Genomic DNA, 25,408 nt, shown 5'->3' on the forward strand with positions numbered 1-25,408 from the left:
ATGGCCGCAGAGTTTAAAAATGTTCTTTCTTTCTCTCCCCATGGCAGACTTTTGCGTTGCCATGACGAGCGAGGAGGAGGAGGAGGGCCCCGGCGTTGCGGCATCATCGGCTCAGTTGGCTGTGACCATCTCCCGGGCGACGGCGGCCGCAGCCGGTGGCGATGGCGGCGATGATGCTATCATCCAACCCTCCTCCCCCTGCAGGCGCTCCACCTATCACCTCCCTTGTCCCAACGAAGAGGAGGAGGAGGAGGAAAAGGAGAAGATAGAGGAGGACAAGCAACTGGAGGTAGTGGATGATGACGGTGATGATGATGTCAGCAGTACCACCAGCGTTCTGGTGGTGCCGTATCCCGAGCTGGTCCCCGTGGTCTTCTTCTGCCTCAAGCAGACCACATGTCCTCGCAGCTTGTGCATCCGCATGGTCTCCAGTCCATATCCTTTTTTCTGGCCACCTGGGGGGGCGGGCCGGGGGGGTTGGGGGTGTCTGGGGGACCCCTGAGTTCAAAAAGATGCAGACCTTCTGACATCCCATCATCACATTGGTGATTTAATACCTTTTGCAAAAACAGATACAGTAGGTTAAAAAATAATTGCATATAATATAAATAATATAGGGCCTCACAGCGAGGAGACCAGGGTTCAATTTCACGCTCGGCCATCTCTGTGTGGAGTTTGCATGTTCTCCCCGTGCATGCGTGGGTTTTCTCCGGGTACTCCGGTTTCCTCCCACATTCCAAAAACATGCTAGGTTAATTGGCGACTCCAAATTGTCCATAGGTATGAATGTGAGTGTGAATGGTTGTTTGTCTATATGTGCCCTGTGATTGGCTGGCCACCAGTCCAGGGTGTACCCCGCCTCTTGCCCAAAAAGACAGCTGGGATAGGCTCCAGCACCCTCGTGAGGAAAATGAAAATGAATGAAAAAACAAATAATATTTATTGTTACTATTTTACAATATGAGTGATATAGATATGGAATTTTCCACATACCATGATCATAAAAAACACTATTTTAATAAGTAATTTAAATTCTAAATGAACACAACTACAACTTATTGAGATTAAATTAATAATAATAAAATAACACAGTCCAATATGTATTATTATGCATAAAATGGATATTATTTATGTGATATATTGCTTAATTTATTATTATTTATTTTAATTGCACAGTTATTGAACTCAAACTTGTTAATTGGCGACTCCAAATTGTCCATAGGTATGAATGTGAGTGTGAATGGTTGTTTGTCTATATGTGCCCTGTGATTGGCTGGCCACCAGTTCAGAGTGTACCCCGCCTCTCGCCCGAAGACAGCTGGGATAGGCTCCAGGATAGGCTCCTAACCCCCCGCAACCCTTGTGAGGATAAGCGGTAGAAAATGAATGAATTAACTCAAACATAACATATAACATGTATGATAATGAATAAAAGTTATTATTGTTCATATCATGTATTATTCCAACATATTCAACAGGCTTTTAGGCCATCATTTTGACTTCTGCTGCCTTGTGTATCTTTGGGCTCTGCTGCGTCTTTCTGCTACGCTAAGCTAATCGATGGCCGGCCTCCTCCGGCTTCCCGGCTTGATGAATAGACAGACGCTTTCAGTCCAAGTCTCCGTTGTTTGTCAAAGGACGTCAAACTCTGCAGCAGCGGCATTCAGCTCAAGCGTGAGTCGTATTTTATTGGCTTATTGCTCCGTGAATGCATGAATGTAGCGCCGTTTGTGTTCTTCTGAGTCTACAGGTCTGGTAGCGCTGATGTACACGACTGTGATAGGATTGCTGGATGGCGGTGGTTGAAATTCACTGATGTTGAAGGCTTCACTTCACAGGAAGGAAGGAAACTGTCATATTTAATAAGTTCATACCTTTACAGACTCTTATGACGGATCACGTCCTTAGTAATCCTGCGGGGGAGATGAAGGCATCACGTTTAAAATGATTTTATTATGTGCGTCTGCAGTGGATTGTTTGCGCTAAATGAATTGCTAAAGCCGCACTGGGGGGGGGGCTTCACTTTGGTCCGCAGTCCCTCAAAAATAAATCACTTTGACATCGGTAAACTGAATCCGAGTCTCCATCTCGTACTCCCGCCTGACCTGAAATGGTTCATTCAGTCTTTTCAGCTCAAATGTAAAAAATCGATTTCTCTGCCGCAAGCTCACACAGGCCATAGACCTGTGATCACACCCGGCACCTGGTGCGTTTATGGACAAACTATGGTTTGCACAAACCAGTAACGTCACCCTTTGCGGGTTCCTCTCAGCCACGCTCCTCCGGGCCATTATTGCCCACATGGCCCTTGAAATCTCTTATTAGACTTTTCTCTTTTCTGTGCGTTCTAAAGATATAAAAACAGTCCCAAAGAGGCAGCTAAGAATGCACTGAATGGGACACAACTAGTCTCCGGAAACCCCCCTGAAAGAAATTTGGGATGGCTCAAAACGGTCAGTTTCAGAAGGCGTTACAAAACTGTTCCTTTGTGATGTCACAGAGGAATGGGCGTGGCTGTAGAACAGATACTCTGTGTTCATGTTGCTCGCAATGGCTGCTAAAACGTGCTTCTTTGGTTGTAAGGGAAAGACACATTTGTTTTCCAATTACTAAAGACGCCACCATCAGGCACAAGTGGTTGGAATTCCTGATTCCCTACCAGGAGAAGAAATATATTTGAATCTGTAAACGGCATTTCAGACCAGACTGTTTAGTGAACATGGGGCACTATGCAGCTGGACTAGCCCACAAACTTGCAAGCAGTTAATAACAGTTTATCAGTGTCCTAACTGTCTTTATTTTGTGTCATGGAGCCTCTTCTATCAAAAGCGGCGCAAACAATAGAGGCAGATTTTTACTGACTCTTAGACTCTAAGAAGGTCATTAAACACTCGATCTTGTGTGATGATGGGCTGGAGGAATTGGTCTTAGCAATTAGTCCAGCTCCTCTCTTAGATATTTTAATGTATGTGAAGACAGAAGCCCTCTGAGTATTTTGATGACTGATTGACCCCCTTGAAGACACGTTCACTCTTACATGTCACCGCAGAGGTGATTCTTTTAAACCCAATCAGTCTCTTTTGAAGTTTAATGGGGAAAAAAAAAACATTGTATTCTCATTTTCTGCCCACGTTTACATCAGAAACATTCAATCACGCTTTAGTTTTTGCATGATGTGGACAATAATCTATAGAAACAATATGATAGTAGGAGTGTTCTTTGTTGTTTTGCTAAAAACAACTTATGAATCAGATATGTTTTTGTGTTTTCTTCATTTACTGCAGCGGCGTCAAACTTTCGTGTTTGTGAGCCACATTGCAGTTATGGTCGCCCTCAGAGGGCCGCCGGTAATGGTGAAACCATATGAACGTATCATTGCATCATGATATGGATAGGTAGATGGATAGATACTTACTAGTCTGCAAGAAAAATTCAAATGCTGCTAACATTTTAGATCTGAGGCCACTGTGGTTCTGATAAAAAGTCAGTCTGCTTTTACTGTGAAAATATTTGATTTATGGATGAGGCTACCTCGCGGTCACATAACATTGGGGATTTATGTAATCCACACATTTGTCATTGGTTCTTAAACCTGTTTGGACATCAGTAGCCACGTTTACATGACGAGTTTTTTTCTTTCCGAATGGAATCTTTCCGAAGACAATGGTATCCATAGAAAGGAATATTCCAATCTCTTGTTTACATGCGCGGCTATAATCAACCAGAATAGTCAATGGGGCATGCGCAGTAAAACGTAAACACCAACATCACGTGATACCGACTTCCCCGAGTTTTTCTTTCACTTGTTGGAATAACTCCGTATTGCTAGTTTTTCCATTTGTCCAGTCTTGAAATTTAGTTTGAATCAAAAACAAACTTTCCGCAGCAGTCCAGCGCCGATTGCTCGCCTCCATTTTTAAAACTGAAGAACGTCTGGCGCTGCGTGTTACGTCATATCTCAGCAAGACGATCATCACACGGGCCAACCAGAAACCTTGGATGACTCAGGAGGTGCGTGAAAGACTAAGAGAACGCAATGCTGCGTTTAAATCTGGTGATGTGATGGCACTCAGATCAGCAAGGGCAAATCTGAACCGTGCCATCAGAGTGGCAAAGCGTGCCCACAGCCGGAAGATCCAAAGCTTCTTCCAGGACCCCGGCAACACCAGACGACTGTGGCAGGGCATCCAGACTGTCACTGACTACAAAGCCAGACCTGCATCCTGCCAGAATGACATCAGCTTCCTCAATGAGCTAAATGACTTCTTCGGAAGGTTTGAGGCTCTGAACAATAACCCTGCGAGGAAGGCTACCCCCCACCCAGATCAGGCAGTCAAGTTTGATACTGCTGCTGTGTGGAGAGTCCTGAGGAAGGTCAACGTGTGGAAAGCTGCAGGCCCAGACGCCATTCCAGGACGGGTGATCAAGGAATGTGCAGACCAGCTAGCCCACGTGCTCACAGACATCTTCAACACCTCACTGGCCCAAGCTGTAGTCCCCCCGTGTTTCAAGTCCGCCACAATAATTCCAGTGCCCAAGAAACCATCTATTACATGTCTGAACGACTTTCGGCCCGTTGCACTCACATCAACCATTATGAAATGTTTCGAGAGGGTGGTTAAGGACCATATCACCTCCATACTCCCCCCATCACTCGACCCTTTCCAATTCGCGTACCAGCCAAACTGCTCCACTGAAGACGCCATCTCCACTGCTCTCCACCTGAGCCTGGAGCACCTGGAGAAGAAAAACACCCATGTACGGATGCTGTTCCTAGACTTCAGCTCAGCATTCAACACGATCATCCCCCAGGACCTGGTACGCAAGCTGGAGCCACTGGGCCTCAAGACCTCCCTGTGCAACTGGCTGCTTGACTTCCTCACAGATAGAACCCAGTATGTCAGAGTGGGCGACAACACATCCAGTGTCATCTCCCTGAACACCGGCTCACCCCAGGGATGTGTTCTGAGCCCCCTGTTGTTTACCCTAATGACCCATGACTGTCGCCCCAAGTACAGCAGCAACCATATCCTGAAGTACGCGGACGACACAACAGTTGTGGGCCTCATTCAGGACAACAACGAACTGGCTTACAGGGAGGAAGTGCGACACCTTGTGGATTGGTGCAAGGCGAACAACCTGATCCTGAAAGTTGACAAAACAAAGGAGATCATCGTCGACTTCAGGAGATCCAGACCCAGCCACACTCCACTCAGCATCAACGACACAGCCGTAGAAGTTGTGAACACAACCAAGTACTTGGGGGTGCATATCACGGACAACCTCGGCTGGTCACTCCACACCTCCGCTCTGGCGAAGAAGGCACAGCAGCGACTGCACTTCCTGCGGCGGATGAGAAGAGCCTCCCTCTCCCCTCCTATCCTTACCACCTTCTACAGAGGGACTATCGAGAGCCTACTGACCAACTGCATCTCCGTCTGGTCTGGGAGCTGCAAGGCCTCGGACTGGACGTTACTGCAGAGAGTGGTGAGGACAGCGGAGAAGATCATCGGGACCCAGCTCCCCCCCATTAGGGAAATAGCAAACAGCCGGTGTGTATCTAGAGCCCATCGGATCTGCTCTGACCCCACACACCCCCAGCATGGACTGTTCTCTCGCCTGGCATCGGGGAGAAGGCTCTGCAGCATCCGCTGTAGGACGACCAGGTTCAGAGACAGCTACTTCCCCCTGGCCATCAGACTGCTGAATGCCAAATAAGCCCCTCTATCGTACTTACATTATTATTATTTATTTTAATTATTTAAATTATTTGGGCAATTTACTGTTCACGCTGCACTTTAAGATTATGTTGTTCATATTTGGTGTCTATTTATTCTCCACATTATTATTATTGTTATTATTTATTATTACTTATCTTCTTTTGTGTCTGTTATATGGGAGCCAGGCAACGACATTTCGTTGGCAATTTCACTACTGTGTTTTTGTGCAATGACAATAAAGGAAGTCTATCTATCTATCTATCTATCTATCTATCCATCCATCCATCCATCCATCCATCCATCCATCCATCCATCCATCCATCCATCCATCCATCCATCCATCCATCCATCCATCCATCCATCCATCCATCTATCTATCTATCTATCTATCTATGCGCTGAAAGAAGATAAAATTCAATCTTGCTAATATTTTATAATTAAGCTCGGCACATGTTTTATATAGATATGTATTTTCTTTTTTAATAAAACTGGACTTGTGAATGGCGTATAGAAGGGTTTAGATTCTGTTCCACAGATGGCGCTAATGCACACGAAAGCTGTTTGCCAACCGCCAATAAACAACAGAAGAAGAAAAACACCACGAAGAAGAACGCAGTCTGACAACTTTCTGTTTGAGCGGGTACAAGATACCTCAATCGGATCGGGGAAAGGAATATTCCATCTCCGTGAATCCGATTATATATTCATTCGGATTGGCACTTTTCTTTGGGAATTAGGTGTATACAAAGGTTACATTTTTCCATTTGAGCAAATAGACCGAATGCAATTGGAATATTTGGGTCCATGTAAACGTGGCTTATGAGGCAGATTCTGTGGGAACATTTGGTGTCTTGCTGGGAAACCATCATGGAAACTGAAAACTTTGAAAGGGATATTTTTACTCAACACGTCATAGACTGGAGAATCTCAAGTATTTTCAAGTCATTAGACTAGTCCGAGTCAAGTCCCAAGTCATGGATGTCAGAATCTAAGTTGAGTTGCAAGTCTTGCAAATCAGGTCAAGTCCAAAGTAAAAACTGCGACTGCAGTCCATACCTCTGGATGTAACCCAACTAGGAGAAATTTAGTACAAACTAGAGCAACAAGTTAAGCGCTAAAACAGGAAGTGTGAGATACAATGAAAGCTTTCAGGTCAGGTCAGATTATTTTTCACCATCCAACCAATTTTTCAGCCATTTCTGCGGAATCTGCGGCTCTCCTAGCTGCTCTGCGATTAATGCTGCTATCAGTCACAATGCTAATGCCACTTTGATGCATTTCAGAGCTCACGTCACGGTGCCGACCCGCACCGCTTTGAAGGCTGTATCTTTCACTTTGTAAAAAGACGGAGAAGTTTCTCCATTTCATGATCATTTTGGGATCTGAAGAAAGTAAATTATGTTAAAGTCGAACACAAGTCTTTTTGTGGTGGTGATCAGTTTTTTGACGGCGAGACGCTTTTTGCCGATTCCTTTGATGACTTTAATAGGAAATGTATTTCTTTTAACCGGGCATAAAAAACCCTCTTTGTTGTCGTAGCAGATAATGCAACATACTGAAATATCACAGCACCCCTCTAATTGCCTTTTTTTACTTTTGCAACATTTTAATGTTACAATAATAGTACAGTTTAAGTCGGTGCCGTTTATGTCGACAAAAAAGTGCCTGCTTAAGTCGACATCAGTATGAAAAATGGTGGGTTTCTGTGGTTTTTGTTTATGTTGTAGCCCGGCCTGACCGATAAAACAACCAAAACGTTAGGAACGGAGACAAATCTTTTGGAAAGGCAAAGTTAAACTTCAGGAAACACAAACAAAATGTATAGCACAATTGTAGGAAAACAAACATTTCATTCCGTAAGCTAGGTTTCTTCACTCGTGTTTTGGTTCATGGACTTTTGCTACACGCCTTCTTGGACGTCAATAATTCATTGGTCACATGGATGGCTCCCATTTGGAGAGCAAGCCCAACGGTGATGTTTTAGCACCTCGGCTGCCATGTCCACTCATGTCAAGTGTTGTATTTATTTTATATATAGAGCATATTTCTGCTTACTTTGACATTGATGACAGCATGACTGGTTTTGAAACGCATCAAACTTCTCCGATAGCTACGGCGTCCGATGAACCAGGAAGAAAGAAATAGCCTTTACAAGGCGTGTCAATCAAATTATATGCTGGAGTATGCTGGAGCCTATCCCAGCTGATTTAAGGCGAGACGTGGGGTACACCCTGGACTGGTCACCAGCCAATCACAGGGCACATACTATAGACAAACAACCATTCACACTCACATTCATACCTATGGACAATTAGGAGTGGCTAATTAACCTAGCATGTTTTTGGAATGTTCCCTAACAATGGCTCTGTTCGAAACCGCATGCTTACCTACTACTCATACTAACTAGTATGAGTATGAGTAGTATTTCTGGCGGATGCATATTGCATTCGCCAGAAATGTTGAGTATGTATCATTAGCTTACTACTCACAGTCAAATTACCCAGAATGCAACGCGATTTGATGTGACGCGAAAAAAAAAAAAAACCTTGGCTGAACACTGAGCAGCAGGATGGACCAAACGTCGGTGTCAAGCAGGATATACTGCAAGTTGGTTCACTTCTTGTTTTCAAAGTAAAAGCAGTGATTTATCACTATGTTTTTTTTTATGAGAAAAGTAAGGGGGTGTTTTATTTTGTGAAAATAACAGAAAGTGCGTTGCTCACTTTGGCTAGCTTAAATTTGCCGAATTCGTCTCAACGAAATTGTAAACGGTTTGTATTTGGACAAATAAATGGCACACTTGAGATCGAAACAGCCACTTAAAAAAAAAATCTAAATAAAGTCAATAAAATCAATGCATTGTGGGTTATCATGTAGTACGCTGTAGTGTAAACGCTTTGCATACTGTCTGATGGATCTCTGGAATTCCTGTATAAAACCTATGAACACACATGAAGAACATGCAAACTCCACACAGAAACGCCCAAGTGAAGATTCGATCCCAGGTCTTCCCGATATTCCGAGGTTTTCTATTCCATAACTACCAAAATATTCAATTTATTAATGTTGGATCCGGTTGGGTCTGGAACCAATTAACCGTGATAAACAGGGCATTACTGCACTTGTCCTGTTGATATTATGCGTTAACTCTGGACTACTTGTCGGGCCGCCATCACTACCTGCTGAGTGTGCAGGTGTCGTACTGACACACCCGCCGAGTCACGGTCACGTGATGCAGTCACATGACAGGGCGAGCAGGGTCCGGAAAGGTGAAAGGTGAGCGGCGGTGAGCGGCAGAGTAGTTAATTAGCACCGCAGGGTTGCGTTTGCACGCCAGACACTTTGACAGCATGGCCTTCTTCTTGCTGCCGTTCCTCGTCCTCATCATCCCCTCTTGGGTTTGGTCCTGTGGTCCTTTGCCGTCGCCATGGTGACGTGTCAGCTGCTTGGGCCCCCGTGCTGCATGCGTGTTATTTTTAACCAGACTGTCTGCATGGCGTCACGCAGGAAGTCAAGGTGTGACCCCTGAGCGCCACCAAAAACCAATCACATTCTTAATCACTTGAACTTGTACTCATTTGAACTTTGCCCTCACAACTCAAAACATCTTGGCTTCAAAGTGATTTAAAAACCAATAGCGTTCTTGCTTATTTCACTTATTTTGCTGATTTCACTGCATCAGTGATGGAACATGGAAGAAATTGAAGAATTCCCAAAGGCAAACGGATCCAAAGGCATTAGCCAAGTGGAGGAAGGTCACATGGAGGTCTCCTTTGTACTTCCTAGTCTTTATTGATAAAAAAAAGCAACCAGAGAACCCTGGAATGCTATTCTTCTGTACGGATGTACTTGGTCTTCTCCAGGGACGTGGAGAGAGTGCTATCACGCTGATTAAGGAAAAAAAATTCCCAATTTTAGAAGGCATATTGGCTGGAATTGACTGATATCTGCTTCATCTTTCTCTTTGGGAATTAGCACGCTTCCGGCCTCCACACCTTGGGAATTATTCCCGCTTTGCCATACTATCCTTGTGAGCCTCCACATATCACGTAGAACATCAGGGGCGTTCTTATACAGCTTATATGACATTCCATTTGGCCCAGGGACCAATGCCCATCTATGTTCTCTACTTCCTTACATTTTGGAGGCATTCTTTTACACTTACACTTATACAATATCTATATAGCATGGTGGATGAGTGGTTAGCTTGCAGACCTCACAGCTAGGAGACCAGGGTTCAATTCCCTCGGCCCTTTCTGTATGGAGTTTGCATGCGTGGGTTTTCTCCGGGTACTCCGGTTTCCTCCCACATTCCAAAAACATGCTAGGTTAATTGGCAACTCCAAATTGTCCATAGGTATGAATGTGAGTGTGAATGGTTGTTTGTCTATATGTGCCCTGTGATTGGCTGGCCACCAGGATGTACCCCGCCTCTCGCTCGAAGACAGCTGGGATAGGCTCCAGCACCCTCGCGACCCTTGTGAGGATAAGCGGTAGAAAATGAATGAATGAATGCCTTATTTTCCGGCCGAGTGGTACCACGCAGGCCTCACAGCTAGGAGACCCAAGTTCAATTCCACCCTCGGCCATCTCTGTGTGGAGTTAGCGTTTTCTCCTCATGCATGCATGATTTTTCTCCGGGTACTCCGGTTTCCTCCCACATTCCAAAAACATGCTAGGTTAATTAGCGACTCCAAATTGTCCATAGGTATGAATGTGAGTGTGAATGGCTGTTTGTCTATATGTGCCCTGTGATTGGCTGGCCACCAGTCCAGGGTGTACCCCACCTCTCGCCCGAAGACAGCTGGGATAGGCTCCAGCACCCCCGGCAAAGCGGTAGAAAATGAATGAATATCTATATATGTATATATATGCAGCATACATACACATATACATACACAACACCTCATTGAAAAGGAGCAGGAAGAAGCTAAGCTTATCAAACCCACCCTTTCTCCACGCCAGAGCAGTTACCAATTGAATGATTCATGGAAGATTGAAAATTCAAAGACAGTTACAGTAATCCAACCCGGAGGTCACTGATTGAAAAATAATTAGCAATTAAGACATATGGATGAAGGTTAAGGTTTTTGATCACAGCCACTGGCGACATATTGATTAGTTCCAGAAGATCTGTATTGAATCTGAGACTCCCAATCCTGTCCAACAAGGAAACGGTGTGTTTGAGGTGCAGCCTTGAAATACATGCACAGATGTGCCTCCAACGTTCTGGGCCGGCTGTGAAATAGTGAAGGTGTTTCAAGAGAGAGTTGACATAATCATAATGACATAAATCATGTTGATTCCAGTCATATTAAATGTGGATTTATCGGCATAATTACCAAGTCCAGAGCTGCTACTGCTTCAAAGTTCAGTCAACGAGCGCTGAGAAATCCACAGGTTTTTCCCTGGAAGGAAAAGAACAAAAGTTACTTTTCCAGGCTGTATCGAAAGTGTCGATTCAAAGCGAAATGACTGTCATTAGCGCGTCATTAGCGGCGGTGTTTGTTTGTTGTTTGCTCCACCACGCAGCTCATCCTTCTGGGTGCGTTTGCTACTTTGACTGACGTCTCTGCCTCGGCGTCATCTCGTTAGCCTCATGAATGTTTATAAATCACCTCGTTATACAGTATCTCCACCAGGAAATAACGACGCCAGACAAGAAACAAGGCCGGCCTTGCCATTGTTGACCTCCCTGCACAAACACTGATGCTGCAGAAAGAGGAATGTTGACATAGAAAGTAGATTTATCAAATGAAATAGAAAGTAAAAACTATCATTTTATCACATTTATGGCGAGCTTTCCTATGAGTCACGCTAATGCATGCGTGGGGAGCGGGAGTCGAGGTCAACGACCTAATAATAATGCAGAAGACAGCCTAATAATCACCTTAATTATCCTTGTTTTTACTGTGATACACTGTGTTACAGATGCTTGACTTCAAACTAACCCAAGGGGACGCCTTTTCTATGTCGGACAATGTCACTATTTCATTATCTGGCACATTAAACATTCAGGCAAAACAGTAACGACTGTTTGATGCCATCGCCAATTGGAATTTCTCAGTTGGAAAAACCCAACACATTTCGCAAAACACAAAAAAAAGCAGGCCTGACGATGACAAACGGAGCATTTTATGGCGTGTGTGCAGGCTATTAAAGTGGCTGCCGTGCAGGCCTGGTGGCCTATTTATCATTTTTAATGTTTTCTTTAAAACATTTTGTGTGGAAAAGACAATTTGCGTCTCCATGATGTCTGCAGGGAAGCGGGTGGGGGACCAGGGACATACTGTACAATCCTGTACAGTTTACACTTTATGGTAATGGTAAAGGTTTTATTTCATTTGAACATGCATCAGATTACAATTGAATGCATCACATAATCAGTTCACAGTTCCTGTAACTGTTACATTTGTTCACTTCCTGCTCTCCTAATATAGTTTTTAAATTTTAAATTTTAAATTTTAAATTTTAAATTTTAAATTTTAAATTTTAAATTTTAAATTTTTATTTTTTATTTTTTATTTTTTATTTTTTATTTTTTATTTTTTATTTTTTATTTTTTATTTTTTATTTTTTATTTTTTAAAATTTAAAATTTAAAATTTAAAATTTAAAATTTAAAATTTAAAATTTAAAATTTAAAATTTAAAATTTAAAATTTAAAATTTAAAATTTACATTTTTTTATTTTTATTTTTTATTTTTTATTTTTTATTTTTTATTTTTTATTTTTTATTTTTTATTTTTTATTTTTTATTTTTTATTTTTTATTTTTTATTTTTTATTTTTTATTTTTTATTTTTTATTTTTTATTTTTATGTCACATACCGAAGTACGAGGTGATATGACCATACACAGAACAAATAGTATGTGCGCTTCATGATAAAGATGGCAGGGTTGATAAATAAATAAATAAAATAAAAGAAAAAAAATGTAATTTGACATTAGGAAATAGACAAATCAAGAATCAAGTTGCAATTTTGGGGACATTTCAGTTGGGTAATCACTCTTGTAATCATTCTTGTTCTTGCAGTGACGACTGAAAACAGTGTGACTCTGGTGTTGGTGCGCACAAGCAGGAAAACCTACACACTTCAAGTTGGCACTGTGTTCGTGCTCAGCTACATCACCGGGATGATAACACAGAAAAAAAAAAGAGCAGAGAAAATCCCAGCAGATGGTCTCAGTCAGGATTGCATCTTTCCTTTGTTATTGTACTTTCCGGCTGTGTACCTGTTCTGTTCTTTATGCTTCACTGATAGTGTCGTTTTTTTGTTTTTTTTTTGAACGCACCGTAGCAGATTGAGATTGTTGTGTATGACTTTCTCAGACGCTGCATAGACAGGCGTACTTTCTATTCAGGTTTAATAATGTTGTTAACCCTGGGCTGAGTGCCAGCATGCATATTTGTTTGGTGCAACATCTCATGTTGTTGGAGCTCCTATGCCCATTTAGCTTGGTAATAAAGTCAGAATTGCGACTTGAAATTTTTCCAGAAGAAAGTTGAAATACAGTAAAAAAAAACAAACAGCAGTGAAGTCAAATATTTATAGAAAAAAGTCATATTTAACGGGGGTGCTGGAGCCTATCCCAGCTGTCTTTTTGGGCGGGGTAGACCCTGGACTGGTGGCCAGCCAATCACAGGGCACATATAGACAAACAACCATTCACACTCACATTCATACCTATGGACAATTTGGAGTCGCTAATTAACCTAGCATGTTTTTGGAATGTGGGAAGAAACCGGAGTACCTGGAGAAAACCCACGCATGCACGGGGAGAACATGCAAACTCCACACAGAGATGGTCGAGGGTGGGATTGAACTCAGGTCTCACAGACTTGAACGTCGTGCATCCCAGTATTATTCATATTCATATAATTTTATGAGGCCCGAAGTTCTTTGGGGTCTTTTGTGAACTTTTGGATAAATTGTGGCTGCGGTCTTGGGGTCATTTTGTTTGGTTCACCAATGTTTGATTTGTGGATAATGGCTCTCGCTGTGGTTGGCTGGAGTCCCAAAGCTTTAGAAATGGCTGTCTCACCTTTTCCAGACTGATAAATCTCAATTTATTTTCTTCTCTTTTGCTTTGAATTTCTTTCGATGTTTAGCATGATGTCCAGCTTTTGAGGATCAGTTCACTTTGTCAGCCAGGTGTCGTTTAAGTCATTTCTTGAATGAGAGCAGATGTGGCAGTAATCAGGCCTGAGTGTGGCCGGACAAATTGAAGTCAAGTGTGATAAACCAGTCATATTTTAACAAATGGGCACTTTTCCACAAAGACTTGTGTAGGTTCACATTTGTTTTAATCCCTTCATAAAAAAAAATTAAAATTAAAAACTGCATTTTGCCTTCAGTTGTGTTGTAATGACACAGTGCTTTAAAACAGCTTCTTACACCGACCAAGCAAATGTTCTGGTGCTTGTGTGTACATTCACCAAGAGACAATTAAGGACAACATGCACTTATGTAAAGTGTCCCGTTTTTGTGAATAAAGAAGAATAAATGAGTGGTTAGACCGCAGACCTCGCAGCCAGGAGACCAGAGTTCAATTCCACCCTCGGCCATCTCTGTGTGGAGTTTGCATGTTCTCCCCGTGCATGCGTGGGTTTTCTCCGGGTACTCCGGTTTCCTCCCACATTCCAAAAACATGCTAGGTTAATTGGCGACTCCAAATTGTCCATAGGTATGAATGTGAGTGTGAATGGTTGTTTGTCTATATGTGCCCTGTGATTGGCTGGCGACCAGTCCAGGCTGTTGTCCAGCACTTTGGTTGAGCTGATGTAAAGGGGGTATATCAATAAAGGTTGATTGATTTATATTATGTTTGCGGGATTATTACAATAAAAGCTGCAGATTTTTATAACGATTGTGGGCTTTATGACATTGGCGACTGTTCCAGGCTGGTAGCGTCATGGTGCGGGGCTGCATGAGTGCTGGCGAGCAGTGGTTTACTTTTATTTTTTTTCCCCGCCAAGACAAGGAGCTCAAACTAGTGGCCTGACATACATTCCATCATTTTCACCCCCTTTTGTTTGGTTCTGTGTGAATCTTTCACAAAGGTTCATGTTTCCCGTATCTTGCCTTTGTAGCAAAACCTAACCTACTGTAAGTCGTCGGGTGTCGGTGTGTGTCGCCCGCGGCTGCCATGCCAGTAAGATGCAACATTTTTCAGCTGTTAGCAAAGCTTTGTGACTTTATCGCCTCCCTGCCACGCCGTCACTCCTCCCTGCCGCCGCTCTTTATCTCCCTCAGGCAATTTTAGGAGGTGATGGACTGCTAAATGAGCTCATTCTGCGCCGATAATCTCACCAAAACCAACCGTTGCTTTTTCTTGTGTGTGTGTGTGTTGGAGGCGTTTCACTGCTGGCTATCAGAAGCTGGTGTGTGTGTGTGTGTGCATGTGTTGAAATGATAAACTGATGATTTCATCTGCCAACTTGTGAGTTATTCAAACACAACATACACGCAGCCTTTCTAATATTTTATTTCATTTTTTTTTGCCAGTGCTGGTTGCCATGGCAACACATGTCTCCAGTAGTCCTGTGGCATCTGTGCAGTGGCAACCATGGAATGAAACCAGGTTGGGAGACGCACCCACCGAGTCACATGTTACAATAAATGTCGTCATTGTCATTGTCATATGTGGGGGGCCCCATCATTTTTATTGGCCCACAGCACATTCCAATGAAAACATAAAAAAGGCCTTACATTTGAAGAAAAGCAAATAATCATATAAAAAGTAATAAAACAGCAAAAAAAAAGAAAAAAGAGCAGTAATTTATATGGCTAAGACATTTTTTCTATTATCCTCCAGCACATTATAAAAAATACAAATAAAACAGCAAAAATTAAAAAAAAAGTAGCAATTTGGGGGATGGCTGTGTATTTTTCTTATCGGCCCGCAACACATGATCAATAAAATCACCAAATAATTTCATTAAGTGCTGAAACAGCAAAACCTGCACGGCGGTAGAGTGGTTAGCCCACAGACCTCACAGCTAGGAGACCAGGGTTCAATGTGGAGTTTGCATGTTCTCCCCGTGCATGCGTGGGTTTTCTCCGGGTACTCCGGTTTCCTCCCACATTCCAAAAACATGCTAGGTTAATTGGCGACTCCAAATTGTTCAAAGGTATGAATGTTGAGTGTGAATGGTTGTTTGTCTATATGTGCCCTGTGATTGGCTGGCCACCAGTCCAGGGTGTACCCCGCCTCTCGCCTGAAGACAGCTGGTATAGGCTCCAGCACCCCCGCGACCCTCGTGAGGATAAGCGGTAGAAAACAAATTAATGCTTGTATGCTGAGAAAAAAAACAGACTGGGTTCGAGCACACCACCCTGTGGGAACCCTCAAGATTGTATTGTCATGTAAATGGATGAATGAATGAATGAAACAGCAAAACCAAAGTCTGAATTTTTAGCGAAAAAAGTAAACTTATGATAAAACCGCCACCAAACTGCCAACAGTCCACTGACTAGCGAATGTAAAACTCCCACAGTGCATCAGGCCAACGCGGATCCATGAAGTCGTGCTGACAATCATCCCGCCGCTCCTCCACTGGAGTGGAGGCGCTGACATGAGGCTGTGTGAAGCATCGCCGTGTGATGTCCCATGACATTTACTGCTGTCCAACACACACACACACACCCTGGAACCCCGACAGCTTACAATTTGGATCGAAGACATTTCAGGAAAGAAAACGTCTGTGAACATTGTCCCCTCACGGAAGACGGACAGTCCTTAAATCCACCACATCATGGCTGTCATAGAGAATCTTTGACTAGCACGTTTACAGTCCATTCTTAAATGTAGTAGGGCCATAAAAACAGCAGAGTGTTCCTTTCATATAGATGATCTTTGTCCAGCCCTTTGAAACAACAAAGTGCTCCTGTCATATGAAGAATCTTTGACCTATTTTGGTGCAGGGCCTTAAAACTAACAGGGTGCTCCTGCCACATATAAAGGATCTTTGACTCCTGGTGTAATATGTATAAGACTTTGACCAGTCTTTTTATTGGTCTTAAAAAAACTACTGTACTGTACTCTCATATAGAAGGTCTTTTACTCGCGTTTGTGTTGTAGGGCTTTGAAACCAACCTTGCATGTATAGAGGATCTTTGACCAACACTGTTGCATGCAGTTGGTTCGTAAAAACAGAGCTTTCTTGTCATTTTAAGGAGCTTTAAAAAATGAAGCACACCTGTCATATTGAGGATCTTTTTTTAAACCAACAAAGTGGTCCTAGTATACAATATAGTTGACTCCAGCATGGCTTTCCAACAGGGTGTTTCTGTCCTTGAAAACAGCAAAGTTTGCTGTAGGTCATGTATAGAGGATCTTTGATAAACACTTTTGAAGTTGGTCCTTAAAAACAGCAGCATGTTTTGGTCATATAGAGGATCTTTTACTTGTGTTTTTGAAGGAGGTCCTTCAGAGTGCTTCTGTCACAAATACAAGATCTTGGATTCCAGCATGGAACTCCTGTCATAGAGAGGATCTTTGACTATTTTTTACTGTAGGTCTTTGAAACCAACGTGGTGGTATTGTCATACTGAGGATCTTTGACCAGCACATATGCAGTTGGTCCTTATAAACAGCAACATGTTTTGGTCATATAGAGGATCTTTTACTCGTGTTTTTGAAGGAGGTCCGTCAGGGTGCCTCTGTCACAAATACAAGATCTTGGATTCCAGCATGGAACTCCTGTCATAGAGATAATCTTTGACTATTTTTTGCTGTAGGTCTTTGAAACCAACATGGTGGTGTTGTCATACTGAGGCTCTTTGACCAGCACGTATGCAGTTGGTCCTTAAAAACATCAACATGCTCCTGTTATATAGATAATCTTTACCTTGTGTTTCGTTTTTTTTTTCAGAAAGAAACAAGTAGAGTGCTCCTGACAAATGATCTTTGACTCCTGTTGATAGTCGGAGATCTTTTACTAGTGCTGTAGGTCTTTGAAACAAAGAGAGTGGTGCTCTCTATATAGAGGATCCCTGACCAGTCAGTCCTTAACAACATTTCCGTGTTGACTTTTGGTTTTTTTTTTGGAAAATGTTCTACAAACCAGCAGAACTGCTCCTGTCAAATAGAGGATCTTTGATCAGCATTTTTGGAGTAGAGCTGTCAAAACAGCAGCATGCTCTGGTCATATAAATATAACCGGTCCGTTGGAGGTTTGTAGGAACATGGGCTGGTCTGTGGGTCCAAAAAGGTTTAGGACCACACACTCATATAGAGGATCTTTGACTAGCATTAATGTAGTAGTTTCTGTCATGTAAAAAAAAAAGACCATGCAGCTTTTAAACCACAAGAGTGCTCTTGTCATATAGAGGATCTTTGACTATAAAGGGTTTTTTTGCTTCGGATTTTTTAAAAACAGATTGGGTTCTTCTCATACAGAGGATCTGTGATTAGTGGTTTTGCATTCCGCTTTTGAAAACAGCCTCCTGTCATATGGACGATCTTTGACTGGTGTTCTTGCAGTGTGTCCTAAAAAAGAGCAAGCACTCCTGTGGCACACAGGATCTTTGACTGGATGGGTTGATGGATAGATTTAGAGAAGTTTTGGTGTGTTTTGCAGTAAAACCAGCAGAGTGATTGTCATATCTTTAGCTTTCTCACTATTTAGACACAAGAAATATTCTGGAAAAAAATGCAGGATTTTCGTGTTGTTGTGCAGACGTGTCATTAAGAAGCAGAAGGCCTGCTGCCGTCTTCACCAATGACCTCATTTCTGTTGCTGAACGCTCGAGGCTAGAGGCGCTTCCTGAGCCTCCTCACGATGCTAGCACGCTGCATCCGGAACCTTCTTCCTGACTGCATGGGTGAGGGGAGCCCATTAGACTTGTGAATGGAAGTTGAAATCATCCGTGTCGGTTGTATTTTTGTAAACAACCCCGAAGGCGTCACGGAGCTTCCTTCAGTCAAATTCACTTTCACTTCGGGTACACTGTGCTAGGTATGGCTTCTTGCGAATAAAAGGAGCTAATTGTGTTGGGGTTCAAGTGAATTCTAATTCCAAAAATGACATGTCAACCAGCCTTAATTAGTCCACAAAATACTGAAAAGGACGTATTTGGTGGAATAATTAGCATCAATGCTAAATAGTTGATTTTATTTCTGTCTGCAGCGCTGGCAGTATAGTTGTTGACGCTCCCTCGACAACTGAGACTGGCTATGACGCTTAACATGAGGGTATACCAAGCTAGACCACCAGTTTGGGGAGATCTAAAAGGGTGTTGGTAGGCCACCCTGGGGTACTCCATTCCTAAAAACTGCACATATGTGGCAGGAGATGCTGAAAACTATCAAGAAACTGACCAATAATTGTGAGTCTGCTGGCAAAGGAAGCGAATGTAGAAATCTTTTATTTGGGAGGTTCCACCTACTTTTCCTCAACTTTGTCCTCACTTGGTTCGAGCGTGTGAGCATGATGGTGATCCTGCTGAACTGCGTCACTTTGGGAATGTACCAACCCTGCGCCACCATCGACTGCTCCTCCGATCGATGCCAAATACTGCAGGTAAACACACCCACACACACACACACACTTTTAATGCAAACGATCCATTCGACTCTCGAGAGCAGAACATGTTGATATAAAGGCGGCTTGGCCAAAACGTATACAGTTGTCTCTTGTTATATCACGTTTGAATAATCCTGTCTCGTTATAAAAATAATGAATTTATAAATGGACGCTGTTTTGTGGTTGACTATGGCCTATTATTAGTCAAAAAATACAGAAAGTCAAGTATTTTATATAGGTATTTATATAGGTATTTTGGCCACTAGGAATTAGTAATGCTATGAGATATATTAGATGACATGACCGTTCACACTGCATGGAGACTGGCTAATGAACCAGCAGAGCCGAGCTAACATGCCTTGGCTGAGATTGATATGTGGAAAAAAAGGTTTTCCTCTCGTTTTGTGTGGAAGTGATAAGTTTTGGGCTTCTTTGTTCTTCATCTCCACTCTGAAACACTTTCTTAAGTTTAGAATATGTACATTGGTGTGGCTAGGAAGTAACTAGTAAGCCGTTATGTACATTGCACTGATCCTGTAGCATGTGCAATGAGATGTAATCAAAGAATGCCCTGTGATTGGCTGGCCACTAGTCCAGGGTGTACTTCACCTATCGCCTGAAGACAGCTGGGATAGGCTCCAGCATGCCTGTGACGCTTGTGAGGATAAGCGGTAGTGGTAATGAATGAATTTAGCGGTAATGAATGAATGTTATTATCCCATAATATATATTTTATAAAGTACCACTTTATTTTGGTTTGTTTCACATAGTAAATTTAAAAAAATATTTAATATTTCAACTCTATGCTACTAAAATTACTATTTAAAAAAAATCTATATTTGCCAATCAAAAAAACAGCAACAGGCCGCAAATGGCCCCCAGGCCACACTTTGGACACCCCTGTGTTAGCCAAAGGCAAAATTAGTCTATATTAGTAGTTATGGTAGTACAGTAGACAAACAAGACCATTACTCCTGGAAATGAGTTTTTCCAGGAGTAAGTGGAAGGCCCCAACCAAGTTCTATTGTCTGAGGAGAGGACCACCATGCCCCCCCCCCCCCCCCCCCAAGGTAGGTCAAATCTCAGAAGTTCTGCAGATTCCACAAAAGGCACCAATCCACAGCCCAGCTGTCTTCATGTTTAGCAGCTTATTGATGCCTGCAGCTCCTTGCCGTGACTCACAGCGAGCATGCGGTCTTCATGGTCTTGTGAGCATCTCGACCCCCCCCCTCGCCCCCCTCCCTCCTGGTGGCCTGCCTGTCAGAATCCCCACCCCCACTTCTCCCTCACTGGTGTCAAAGGTGGATGAGTGGGTGTAACACAGAGGCTAGCGCTCATACGTCTCAGGCCTGTTAGCGCACTGCCTCACACACACACGTGCACACACTCATAATACACACACAGATAACACACGTGCACAGATTGATTTGGCTCTTTGGGGAAGGGGGGGCTGTCGACTCGGACCTAATAGAATTCTTCCTGCAAGTATCCGTAAAGCCTGGTCAGTATCGGCGTGGCTTTATCGGGTAGCGGCACCACAATCAATGGGCTTCTCTCAGAAAAGGCGTAGTTGAATAGCATGGTGTACAATGGTGCCTTCACGTGCACGAGCGCCACGAACACGAGTCTAAACTCACTAGCCAGGGATGGCTAGTTGTAGGAACAATAAGATGGGAATTATTGTATTATTTTATTATTGTCATTATATATTATATATATATTATATATATTTATATATTATATGAGACTATATATATATATACTAGCCAGGGGTGTCCAAAGTGCTACCCTGGACTGATTTTATTGGCACATGGCGCATTGTAGGAACAATAAGATGGGCATTATTCTATTATTTCAATATTGTTATTTATTTAATTTATTTAATGTTATTGTTATTTAATGTTATTTAATTATATATTATATATTATATATTATAATATATATATGATATATATTTATATATTATATGAGACTATATTGCCTGACAACAAATAATATATAATATTATATATTTTATATTATCTGTAATATAATATATAATATTATCTTTTATATATATGTATATAATATTATTATCATAATATATATATATATATATATATATATATATATATATATATATATATATATATATATATATATATATATATATATATATATATATATATATATATATATATTATGATAATAATATTCTATATCATTTGTTGTCAGGCAATATAGTCTCATATATATAAATATATATTATATTCATATAATATTATATGTTATAATATATAATATCTAATATATATAATGACAATAATAAAATATAATAATTCCACTAATTATGGGCCTGCCCATCTTATATAATAATATAATATAATATATTATATAATATCATATTATATATATTATAATATATATATATACATTTTATCATTTGTTGTCAGGCAATATAGTCTCAAACATGTGCACCACCAAACACACACGGACTGTTTTCTGCTGCACATTTCAGACAAAGGACAGGGAGAGTAGGCAGCCTTTGGCTAGGGTTAGCACCCAGATTCACGCGCAGGCACGGCACGCTTCCACTCTTTTGCCACAATGAGATGAGCTGTGCCAGGCCCCGGTACTTGGCATACTCAGAGCTACACAGAGCCATCTGCTGGATCTACTGGGGCACTGCTTCACTTGCCCCATTGCCAATTCAATGCACGCACTACATTTGTTTTCACTGTCGTCGTCCATCTTTTAAGTACGACAAAGGTCAAGGTTGCACGCGTTCTCGTCCAAAAAGTGCTGAGTAGGACACTTCTGCTGCAGCGCTGACAAAACAACGAGATCGGACCCTCATCACGTTGCCTCCTGGGGAGGGAGAGGGGGGCTTTGAGCGTAGCGAGGATGTAATCCTCCTGCACAACAACAACAGCTAATCTTCAGCTTTCTGCACACAACAGCAATAACACGCATTAGCAAGCACAGATCTTTGATTTATTTGGGCTTTTTCCCCCCTTTCTTTCCCGCTCGTCTTTTAATTAGATGCCTGATTAAAGCTGCGACTGCTGGGGAAGGGCTGGAGGCGGGAGGAAAGGCTGGTCGCAGTGGGGGTTGATGACTGCGTTAGCAAATGATTTTACACGACGCCATTTAACACAATTATTTGTTTTCGTAGAACAGACACCTGGCAACTCGCCGATTAATGGATTACAATAATCCCTCGTGTATTGCCTGATGATTGGTTACAGACCCGACTGTGATCACTGAAGTTCCGTGACGCGGGGTTCCTTATTTGTCATATTTTCTTAATTATAGCATAGAAAACCTGATTACGGTTTTCTAAATACGATTTTTAACATTATTAGAGACCTCTAGGAATGAAATAACACCCCTATAGTCACTTTTTCATGTCTTATTATGCAATATAGTAGACATAATAACAGAAGATAAGACATATAAGACACAAATAATTTGATTTAGTTTTTTTTGTACTTTGTACTTCCAGTGGTGGCTATTGTCTCATTAATGTAAAATGCCTAAAAAAGGTCATATTCAATCATGAAACAGCAATTATTTATTCATTAATATATTTTTGCAAAGCAGATAGAGTGAAGCCGCAGAAATTGGAATTTTATTTCTGTTTTTTTGCACAAACACACAAAATTTGCTTAACAATGAGTGATAACGACAATGCTTTCACGTGCATTCTTTTTCTTTCTCCTCCGTTTAGGCCTTCGACGCCTTCATCTACATCTTCTTCGCCATGGAGATGGTCATCAAGATGGTGGCGCTGGGAATCTTTGGCCGGCGCTGTTACCTTGGCGACACGTGGAACCGACTGGACTTCTTCATCGTCATGGCAGGGTGAGGCTAACACTGTTTCTTTTCTTTTCATAATCCAGGGGGGTCCCAAAGTTTACCAGCAAGGGTCACTTTATGAAAAAGTAAAGGATGAAACATTGCCAATTTGATATTTTGCAAAAACAAAGACTTTGTCATATACAGTAGGTGAAAAAGCGCATATTAGTATTGTTTTAACTTTTTTTTTCCAATTTTTGATATACTATATATAATATTTTACATTTTTCCCAGATCTATTTTTCCAAAAAATACAGCCTTTTTTGTTTTGCTTCTCATCATATTACAACTAATTATTTCCCTTTAAACTCTTTGATTTGAAAATGATCTCTAGTCTTTTTAAACTTCATATTGTATCATCATTTCAAATATTTACATTGGCCGCTGAGATTGAATACCATAATGGTGCCTTTACCAAGATCATAATCAGGTTTAAGCCATTAATGCATTAATAGGTTTGTGTTTGTTATGTTTTAGCTTGCATCATATGGGCAGCTGCTTCAAATATATCATTTTTTACATGAAAATACAATTTTGAGGTGAGATCCCACAGGGTGGTGTGCTAGAACCCAGTCTGTTTTTTTCTCAGCATTGAAGCGTTCATTCATTTTCTACTGCTTATCCTCACGAGGGTCGCGGGGGTGCTGGAGCCTATCCCAGCTGTCTTTGGGCGAGAGGCGGGGTACACCCTGGACTGGTGGCCAGCCAATCACAGGGCACATATAGACAAACAACCATTCACACTCACATTCATACCTATGGACAATTTGGAGTCGCTAATTAACCTAGCATGTTTTTGGAATGTGGGAGGAAACCGGAGTACCCGTAGAAAACCCACGCATGCACGGGGAAAACATGCAAACTCCACACAGAGATGGCTGAGGGTGGAATTGAACTGGGGTATCTTAGCTGTGAGGCCTGTGCGCTAACCACTCATCCGCCGTTGATAAAGTTGGTACTAATAATAGGCTCTTTCACCTACCCGTATATGACAAAGCTATTTTGTAAAAATATTTTTTTCCATTAAAAAAACTTAAAAACTATAAAAACGTTTTTAGCATATCTATATAAAATACAGTATTGATGTCCCCTTTCTTGGATAACAAACTAGAACCATTCTATTCTTCTTCTCTTGACTGAGGTGTCCCTCAAGGTTCTGTGTTTGAGACGGTTCTGTTTTTGAAAAAAAAAAAAACTTTTCTGCTCTGGATTGTTTGTGTAGCACATTTCAAAGAATTATTATTACCAGGATGCTGGTAATGCGTTCTTCTTCATTTTTGATGAACCCCAAGAATCGGCTTTCAGTCCCTGCTGAGCTGAGCTGATGCTAATGCAGTGCGGTCGGATGCTAATACAGTGTGGTCGGTCATGGATGAGGAGCAGTGTCACGGCAGGGAAACGAGGCCATTATGAGAGTGGTGTAAAGGGCCTGATAGTTTGATTCTCACGGGGTCCTAAATGACTTGGCAACAGCTGTTGGGATGTTGGCGGGATCTGCAGGTACGACAACACAGATGCTGGTTGTGCGTAGCTGCCAGTTGTATTGGCAAGGCTGCCGTGCATGGTGGTCATCTTTCTTCCTGTACGATTCAATGCAGCCAATTATTTCATAGCATCAACAAAGACCTCTAAAAGTGATGGGTCCGATTCCCAAAGGGTAAAAACTCAACCCATATTGCCGTCGTACTGTACTGTATGTACTTATTGTTCATACCTTCATTACTTAAAAGCCCTGCAGTCACATAAATAAAGATGCTTGGCAGTGGCCTGCAGGGAGGGAATATGCATTTTCTTCATTCATTTGTTAGTGTGTGTGTTCTTGTCCTCTATAGACGTCCCCTTGTCCACGGGTGTCCAACCGAGGGCCAAATAGTGAAGAATGAAAGGATGAAACTTTGTTATCTTGGAAAGCAATGCTTATAGATATGATCAGAAGTAAATATATATGGCATATTTGTCAAACTTTTGTTTAGGTTGTTTCTCATAATATTTTTTTTACATTTATTTATATATATATATATATATAATATTTTATACAAATATTTCATTAAAATATTATATATAAATATAATTTATATATAATAATATAATATATAATAATTTAATATAATATAATTATATATAATAAAATATATAATAGTTTATATATAATATATAAAAATATTTTCTTTCATATTTATACTCTATGCTACTATAATTGTTGTTTTCTCCAAATATTACAATTCATTAAAATAATATTATGTATACAAATATTCATATATAATATATTTTCTTTAATATTTAGACTCTATGCTACTATAATTATTGTTTTCTCCTAATATT

General features: G+C 41.4%; 1 protein-coding gene across 3 annotated transcripts in view; it reads left to right on the top strand.

Annotated features, from left to right (window-relative positions):
• The window catches only part of LOC131109088 (voltage-dependent T-type calcium channel subunit alpha-1I-like), a 161,769-nt gene that overhangs the window by 39,542 nt on the left and 96,819 nt on the right, over positions 1–25,408 (top strand). For all 3 annotated transcript variants that reach the window (XM_058060719.1, XM_058060796.1, XM_058060871.1), the window contains exons 2-4: positions 48–434; positions 19,134–19,246; positions 22,959–23,092. In XM_058060719.1, the coding sequence (XP_057916702.1) occupies positions 48–434; positions 19,134–19,246; positions 22,959–23,092 (634 nt within the window). The remainder of the gene's footprint in view (positions 1–47; positions 435–19,133; positions 19,247–22,958; positions 23,093–25,408) is intronic.

This window comes from Doryrhamphus excisus, chromosome 1, assembly GCF_030265055.1.
Source record: "Doryrhamphus excisus isolate RoL2022-K1 chromosome 1, RoL_Dexc_1.0, whole genome shotgun sequence".
Taxonomy (NCBI): Eukaryota; Metazoa; Chordata; class Actinopteri; order Syngnathiformes; family Syngnathidae; genus Doryrhamphus; species Doryrhamphus excisus.